The sequence below is a fragment of the Ailuropoda melanoleuca genome, unplaced genomic scaffold (genome assembly GCF_002007445.2).
Source record: "Ailuropoda melanoleuca isolate Jingjing unplaced genomic scaffold, ASM200744v2 unplaced-scaffold9217, whole genome shotgun sequence".
In the NCBI taxonomy this organism is placed as follows: Eukaryota; Metazoa; Chordata; class Mammalia; order Carnivora; family Ursidae; genus Ailuropoda; species Ailuropoda melanoleuca.
The window spans coordinates 1-8,935 of record NW_023254678.1 but is presented as its reverse complement, the minus strand read 5'-3'; the positions used below and the strand labels follow the sequence as shown (position 1 = coordinate 8,935).

Genomic DNA, 8,935 nt, shown 5'->3' with positions numbered 1-8,935 from the left:
TAATTACCATATAGTGTAATATTGGTTTCAGGAGTAGAATTTAGTGATCTCGTACATACAACACACCTGATTTCATCTGATCTTGGAAGCTAAGCAGGGTCAGGCCTGTTTAATACTTGGATGGAAGACGTTGTCTTTCTAGAGAAATTTTTGACCCATGAATTCTTAGACCGTTCAAAGAACTGCGTATCCTGTCTTATCAACATTGAAGAGACTGAACTGTAAATTTTCTAAATGTGCCGTAAATTCTGTTCCAGATGTAATCAAGATGAGACTTGTAAGGTGTATCCCTTATCTGGACACTATGGAAGATTCCAATTTGATGCCTTCAAATTCTTGAGAAGTCTGGGCTCCGTGTATCTACAGTGTAAGATTTTGATATGTGATAGTAGTGACCATCAGTCTCGCTGCAACCAAGGCTGTGTCTCTAGGAGGAAACGAGACATTTCTTCATACAAATGGAAGACTGATTCTGTCATAGGACCTATTCGTCTGAAAAAGGATCGAAGTGCAAGTGGAAATCCAGGTAAGGAAAAAGCTGTTTCGTGGTCTAAGAACACCTCATGGTTCATGAAATTCTGCTCAAATGTATTCCTACTTAAGCATGTACAGTTTAGAGATTTATGATATTTGTAACAAAGCCCTAAATAAGGTAAGCACACAAGATTAATTTTTCTATTAGTTGATAAAATGAAAACCATGTACATTTTAAGTATATGATGCACCGATAATTCACCATTATTCACATGGCTTTTGAGGGTAAATGTAATGTCCTTCCTTCTAAAAACAACAGTTTCTCTTAGATTCCTGACTTCTTATTATAGACACCATGGCAGATAACAGAATCAAAAGCAATGTATTTTAACTCTTAAATGAGTAAAATCAGATGAACCAGCATCCCATACAAATCACTGTTTTGGGGGAAAAAAAGCAATTTTTTTCTAAAACAGAGAAAATACTATATTTTCAACACAGCCCTGCTTCTTTTTGAGGGATGGAAACATGAGCCCTGCCAGGTCACATAACAGGGTGATGGCGAATGCCCAAGGACAAGCCATGGCTGAATGGCTTTGATAGACCCTCATTACATGAAAACTGTTTATAAGAATTTATCTCATATGAAAATGATCCTGGCATAAAAGAATCTCATGACTTCTGTCTTTATTATTATTTGAATGGATTGGGAAGGAGTAGAATTCTAGTTTGTGGCAAAATATTTCTATGACAAAAACGAAAGAACACCAACAAAAATTAAATCCAGTAATTTTATAAACAGTCACTAAAAAGATAATGCATCTATGGATATTAGTCTAAATTAGTTGAAAATTAGTGAGTGAAAGTTATAGAAATATCATGTACATTAGAAAAGTACCCTTTTCCTGTTTGAAGAGAAGAAACTAGTTGTTTCTCCAGTGATCAAATATATTTTGGTGACTATGGGAGATAGTGACCATCAATAAAACAATAAATTCAACTCTGATGCTTGAATTCCACAAGTTTCTCACCTTATGCCAGGAAAACAAATTAACTATTTAAACAAACAAATGTGAGGACATCTTGTTTTTTAAATTACACAAAAACATAAACTAATTGAAATATTTGCTAGCAGTTCCTGTGTTCCTATATTTTGTTTTGGCACTATTTATCATACGTTCATTGATGCAAAATATTCATAGGCTGTGGAGAGATACACATTCATGAAAATTTTGTAAGGCCAAGTAATACTTTTCTTTAAATGATTTTTATCTGGTTTCCAATTACAGGATTTCAGGATCAAATACACAGAGAAGAAACTCAGAATCAACCTTTCAACAGTCTGCACCTGTTCTCATTCATGGCCCTGGCTCTGAATGTTGTGATTGTGGCTGTGCTCATAGCAAGGCGTTTTGTGAATCAGAGAGCAGACTACAAATACCAGAAGCTTCAGAATATTAACTAAGTGGTTCAGCCTTCAACGAGACACATTTCTCCTGAATGCCAAAGGAAATGCTGTGACAGGGCTACACATTGTGAATAAATTAGGAAGAGCCTCATAACAACGACACCCAGGTCCTGCTGTCACCGGTTGGTTGGAGCAGGCTGCCTTGCAGGGGTGATTGAAACGAACTGACATTATGTCCATGCTAAGGAACTAAAGACACCAAAATATTAAATGAATTAGAAGCGTCCTTTTTCACAAGCACGAAACATTCTCAGTAAACATTAGGTGAAAAGAAGAAGGTTGTTTTTTACTTAAATCTTCCACATTAGATGTGTTTATTTCCTGAATGCAAATATGCTACCTTTGAAACGTCTACGAGGGTTATAGTTTCCGAAACTAAGTGTGACAGAGAGAATTGCCATCTTGCTTATTCACATGCCTCACTGTAGTGCAGATCCTCAGCATTTCACAACTTAAACCCATCTCAGCAAAGGGCTTTGGAAAGAAGAAAGCTATTTCATGGTCTAAGAACAGGAGAGAAGAACCTAAGTATAAAAGGAGAGCCTCCTGTGTAGTTTCTAGGTGAAGGAATGGAAACACAATTGTCCCATCTACCGTCGGACCCCAAAGCCAAATGTGATCCCGGCGAGGAGCAGTCTGTTCGGACTGACACTTTCCTATCTACTGTGGCTAAACGGTATCAGGGGCCTCGATGTGTGCCGCTCTTACACACACCAAACATCATATTCAATTCTCTTAGTTGGACAGTACAGCTCTACCCCCTCACCCAACACCACCATGGTTTCAGGTTCTGATATACATCCAAAGAGGCAGCCACATTTCTGAATGCCCAAGGACATTCTCCTGGACTCCCTGACACACGGCTTGGCGACCCAGTATGCCCAGGGAGTACACCACAGTAGGACAGCACCTCGACCCTCCTCGAACACGTTGTTAGGGGCCTGCTGGGTTTCCAGTTCCAAATGAAAGCAGATCTTCCCCATTTTCTTTGTAATATTTCCGCGAGGATCTTCCAAGCACTTGTCCCAAGTGGCCATGCGGTCGCGTTTCCTCAGCATTCGTCCGTATGACTAAAGGGAGCCGCTGCAAAGTTCTTTTCTAACCTAACGTGAGAGCACTTAAGAACATAATTAGAACGGGCAGATCAAACTCAGCCTAAGACAGCCCTTAAAACCTTCCTGGTCCCTGGCCCACCTGCCATCTTTCTGTCAGGAACTGACCGAGCCTGGGAGGGTGGCCGGGCCTGGGGGCTGCTCAGAGGCACGCCGGGCACAACAGTGTAATACCAAGAAAATTGTCACCTAGCGGGACTCAGTAGACAGTGTGAAGTGGCATCAGCATGGATCAAAAGCCCCTTTAGAGTGGAGCTATTGAGCTATACCAATGTGTTAGAAGTATAAAATGATATATAGCAGAAAGGTTTTTTCTTCGGGAGAAACTGCAGTAAAGTAAGTAAAGGTCCCAGATCTGGAGTTGGTGGCCCGGGTTTTAGTTCTTCCACTTCCCTGGTGGGTTACCTTGGCCAGGTCACTTTCAGCCTTGATCTCCACTCACAATTTTAACTGGGGAAGGAAGCAGCTACCCCCCCCAACCCCCAGTGTTGCCACTGCGAGGATTAAATGAGGAAATGAGCTGTGGTTGGGGGCTGTATTCCGCTCGCTGCTGGTGATGAGTCCCCACGGGGAGCCCCCAAGTCCTGTTTCAGAATCGGCTTCCTCAGACCACACCTGGCACCGACCATCACGGGTCGGGTCCTGGGAGACAACTCCTGGGAGAGAGGTTTGTGTGCCGAAGGATCCCTGGGGCGCGTGCCTAGACTCCAGCCCTATAGGTGGGGAGGGAAGCAGGCCTGGGCAGGGGGTTGGTGAACGGTGGAGCGACTGCAGCAAAAAGCCCAGCCCACCCCCTGGAGTCCTGGGCCAGGCTGGCCTTTCAGAGATGCCCCCACACCGGGGCTTGGTGCCCCGGCCTCACGAAGTGTGTCTGTCAACCAGTCACTGGTTGAAGGCTGTGAGCATGGACGAGGCAGTTGCCTTGAGCTGAGGGAGTCCCTACAGAGCAGTGGGGCTGAGAGCCATCAGCCACCAACATTCCTGGCGGCTTGAAGAATGACCGATGCCACCGGAGGGAGATGTGGGTGCCACACTAGAGCGGATCCATGCTCACTTCCTAAAAGAGCAGGATTTTCAGACTGTATCACAGCGTTCAACTCTGACTCTATGCTATACTCAAGAGCCATGTGCTTTTTTTTTTTTTAAGATTTTATTTATTTGAGAGAGAGAAAGAGCATGAGGGAGAGGGAGAGGCAGCCTCCCCGCTGAGCAGGGAGCCCAATGCGGGTTCGATCCCAGGACCCCGAGATCACGACCTGAGCTGAAAGCAGATGCTTCACCAACTGAGACACCCAGGCGCCCCTCCAGAGACATGTTTAACAAAGCAGTTCAGCAAGGCTAAAAGTGAAATGGGCAATGGAGTACCAGCATGTGCGAACAAGATGGGAGGGTCACCTTGTTTCTACTGAGCAGAGTGGAAGCCAGGCTCCCCTCCTGGCGTCTGCTGCCCCTCCCCCCAGGAAGGTGGAGTCTCCTTGTTACCTCTGGGTGGGGGCAGAGGTCCTGGCTGTCTAGAGGTCTCCTCTGACACCACCCCAGAGTAGTCTCAGAGGGGTGCCTTATACCTGCCCGGTGGGGTTGGAAGCCCGGGCTCCCCACTGGTCTCCACCTGACATAGGGAGTGCTGGGGAGGCCCTGGTTACTGCACAGAGGTGATAACACCCTGGGAGGGGAGGGAAGATGTAAGGGATCCTGGGGGCAGGTGGAAGTCGGCAGGGCTGGAGGTAGGGCCACGGTGTTACCCAAGGCTCACTGTCCTGCCTGGCTACCCCTTTACCCATCCTTTGGCTAGAGAGAGTAGGCTTCTCTTGGGGCTTTTTTGTCTCCCCTCATTGGTGTTTCTGGGTTGCAGGTTTCTCCCTGTTAAGTGCGTTTTGATCCATAAAACATGGAATGTTCAGCAGCGGCCTTGGCGTTCACCCTTTGGGGCTCCTCAGACTCCCCTGAGCGCTAGTGGGGAGGGAGCCTCCTGCCTCCTGCCTGCTGAGCCACACCAGGAGAGGCTGACCTGGAGGTTCACTGGACACTTACTTATTAATGCTTAAAAGTTCAGTCCTTTCATTGTCAACACGTCTCCCCTTAGGCATTTGTTAAAAGCCATAAGGTGCTTTGCTTTTTTTTTTCTTAAAAAGTTTCTCCTTTATTTTATTTACTTTTTAATGATTTTTTATTATGTTATGTTAGTCACCATACAGTACATCCCCGGATTCCGATGCAAAGCTCGATGATTCATTAGTTGCGTTTAACACCCAGTGCACCATGCAATACGTGCCCTCCTTACTACCCATCACCAGTCTATCCCATTCCCCCACCCCCCTCCCCTCTGAGGCCCCCAGTTTGTTTCTCGTACTCCATAGTCTCTCATGTTTCATTCCCCCTTCTGATTACCCCCCTTTTCTTTATCCCTTTCTTCCCCTACCGATCCTCCTAGTTCTTATGTTCCATAGATGAGAGAAATCATATGATAATTGTCTTTCTCTGCTTGACTTATTTCACTTAGCATTATCTCCTCCAGTGCCGTCCATGTTGCAGCAAATGTTGAGAATTCGTTCTTTCTGATAGCTGAGTAATATTCCATTGTATATATGGACCACAGCTTCTTAATCCAGTCATCTGTTGAAGGGCATCTCGGCTCCTTCCATGATTTGGCTATTGTGGACAATGCAGCTATGAACATTGGGGTGCATATGGCCCTTCTCTTTACTACGTCTGTATCTTTGGGGTAAACACCCAGTAGTGCAATGGCTGGGTCATAGGGTAGTTCAATTTTTAACTTTTTAAGGGACCTCCACACTGTTTTCCAGAGTGGCTGTACCAACTTGCATTCCCACCAACAATGTAGGAGGGATCCCCTTTCTCCACATCCTCTCCAACAATTGTTGTTTCTTGCCTTGTCTATCTTTGCCATTCTAACTGGCGTAAGGTGGTATCTCAGTGTGGTTTTGATTTGAATTTCCCTGATGGCTAATGATTTTGAACATTTTTTCATGTGTCTGTTAGCCATTTGTATGTCTTCATTGGAAAAGTGTCTGTTCATATCTTCTGCCCATTTTATGATTTGTTTATTTGTTTCTCGTGTATTGAGTTTGAGAAGTTCTTTGTAGATCTTGGATACCAGTCCTTTATCTGTGGTGTCCTTTGCAAATATATTCTCCCATTCCGTGGGCTGTCTCTTAGTTTTTTTGACTGTTTCCTTGGCTGTGCAGAAGCTCTTTATCCTGATAAAGTCCCATAAGTTCATTTTATCTTTTATTTCTCTTGCCTTTGGAGATGTGTCGTGAAAAAGGTTGCTCTGGCCGATGTCATAGAAGTTGTTGCCTATGTTCTCCTCTAGAATTTTGATGGATTCCTGTCTCACATTGAGGTCTTTCATCCATTTGGAGTTTATTTTTGTGTATGGTGTGAGAGAGTGGTCAAGTTTCATTCTTTTGCATGTAGCTGTCCAATTTTCCCAGCACCATTTATTGAAGAGACTGTCTTTTTTCCACCGGATGTTTTTTCCTGCTTTATCAAAGATTAGTTGCCCAAAGAGCCGAGGGTCCATTTCTGGGTTCTCTATTCTGTTCCATTGGTCGATGTGTCTGTTTTTGTGCCAGTACCATGCTGTCTTTGTGATCACAGCTTTGTAGTACAGCTCGAAATCCGGCATTGTGATGCCCCCAGCTTTGTTTTTCCTTTTCAACAGTTCCTTGGAGATTCGGGGCCTTTTCTGGTTCCATACAAATTTAAGGACTATTTGTTCCAGTTCTTTGAAAAATGTCCTCGGTATTTTGATCGGGATAGCATTGAAAGTGTAGATTGCTCTGGGTAGTATGGACATTTTAACTATGTTAATTCTTCCAATCCATGAGCATGGAATATTTTTCCATCTTTTTATGTCTTCCTCAATATCTTTCAAAAGTGATCTATAGTTTCTAGCATATAGGTCCTTTACGTCTCTGGTTAAGTTAATTCCAAGGTAACGCATGGTTTTTGGTGTTATTGTAAATGGGATGGATTCCCTAATTTCTCTTTCTTCAGTCTCGTTATTCGTGTATAGAAATGCAACTGATTTCTGGGCATTGATTTTGTATCCTGCCACCTTACTGAATTGTTCTATAACTTCTAATAGTTTGGGAGTGGATTCCTTTGGGTTTTCCATATAGAGTATCATGTCATCTGCAAAGAGAGACAGTTTGACTTCTTCTTTGCCGATTTGGATACCTTTGATCCCTTTTTGTCTTCTGATTGCTGTTGCAAGGACTTCTAGTACTATGTTGAATAATAGTGGCGAGAGTGGGCATCCTTGTCGTGTTCCTGATCTTAAGGGAAAGGCTTCCAGCTTTTCCCCATTGAGAATAATGCTTGCAGTAGGCTTTTCATAGATGGCTTTTATGAGATTGAGAAATGTACCCTCTATTCCTACACTCTGAAGGGTTTTAATCAGGAAAGGATGCTGTATTTTGTCAAATGCTTTTTCTGCATCAATTGAGAGGATCATATGGTTCTTGAGTCTTTTCTTGTTGATATGATGTATCACATTGATTGATTTGCGAGTGTTGAACCATGCTTGCATCCCAGGTATGAATCCCACTTGGTCATGATGGATAATCCTTTTAATGTACTGTTGGATTCTATTAGCAAGGATCTTGTTGAGGATTTTGGCATCCATATTCATTAGAGAAATCGGTCTGTAATTCTCCTTTTTGAGGGGGTCTTTGCCTGGTTTGGGGATCAAGGTAATATTAGCCTCATAGAATGAGTTTGGTAGCTTTCCTTCTGTTTCTATTTTTTGAAATAGCTTTAGGAGAATAGGTATTATTTCTTCTTTGAATGTTTGGTAGAATTCCCCAGGAAAACCGTCTGGGCCTGGAGTTTTATTATTTGGAAGGTTGTTTATCACTGACTCAATTTCTTCATAGTTAATTGGCCTATTTAAGAAATCTATTTCTTCCTGTTTCAGTCTTGGTAGTTTATAGGTTTCCAGGAAGGCCTCCATCTCTTCCAGATTGTTTAGTTTTTTGGCATATAGCTGTTGATAAAAGTTTCTAATAATCCTTGCAATTTCAATGGTGCTGGTCGTGACCTCTCCCTTTTCAGTCATAATTTTAATAATCTCAGTCCTTNCAAAGTTCTTCCCACTACCCACTCTTTCTTTTATAAAGAAACTTAAAACACTACCATGAGTAGAAAAACCACTGTTCTTGAGCAGAAATAGAAGGTAACAGTAAAATAAACATAATAAAAAATGAACAAGGTAATTAAATTCTAGCTATTTTGCCCAAAGAGGAGATTAAAGGTAGTGGTTGTAATATTTGAAGGTGAAACTTAGATTATTTTAAAATGTATTTTGTTGGGGTGCCTGGGTGGCTCAGTCGGTTAAACTTCTGCCTTTGGCTCAGGTGGGATTGAGCCCTGCATTAGGCTCTCTGCTCATCAGGGAGCCTGCTTCTCCCTCTCCCTCTGCCTGCTGCTCTGCCTACTTGTGCTCTCTCTCTCTCTGTGTGTCAAATAAATAAATAAAATCTTTAAAAAATGTGTTTTGTCAACCCTAGCACAATTACTGTAAAAGTTAAGGAAAGAAGTATAAATGGTACATCAAGAGAGGAGATAAAATGGAATAATATAAAATGCTCCATTAAAACCAGAGAAGGCAACTAAAGGAGAGCGGGGGTAGAAACAAGGAACAAATGCAACAAATAGAAAACAGTTACCAAGATGGTAGATTTTCATCCAACTGTATCCATAATCGCTTTAAAAAATATTTATTTATTTGAGAAAGAGGGGCAGAGAGAATGACAGTGCAAGCTGGGGGGAGAGGGGGAGAGAGGGAGAGAATCTTAAGCAGGCTCCATGGTCAGTGTGGAGCCCAACATGAGGCTCAGTCTTATGACCCTGAGAT

The 8,935-nt window shown here is 42.9% G+C and overlaps 1 protein-coding gene across 1 annotated transcript; it reads left to right on the top strand.

Annotated features, from left to right (window-relative positions):
* The first annotated feature begins 127 nt into the window (after window positions 1-127).
* LOC117800938 (CUB and zona pellucida-like domain-containing protein 1) lies at window positions 128-2,181 on the top strand. The gene is made up of 2 exons (XM_034653496.1): window positions 128-526; window positions 1,764-2,181. The coding sequence occupies exons 1-2, from the start codon at window positions 235-237 to the stop codon at window positions 1,937-1,939; spliced, it is 468 nt and encodes a 155-aa protein (XP_034509387.1). The 5' UTR covers window positions 128-234; the 3' UTR covers window positions 1,940-2,181.
* Window positions 2,182-8,935: the final 6,754 nt, after the last annotated feature.

Coding starts and splice junctions, on each gene's coding strand:
- LOC117800938 (XM_034653496.1), top strand. CDS start 235: ATGTGCCGTAAATTCTGTTCCAGATGTAATCAAGATGAGACTTGTAAG. Junction 527..1,763: donor AAGTGCAAGTGGAAATCCAG/GTAAGGAAAAAG, acceptor TTCCAATTACAG/GATTTCAGGATCAAATACAC.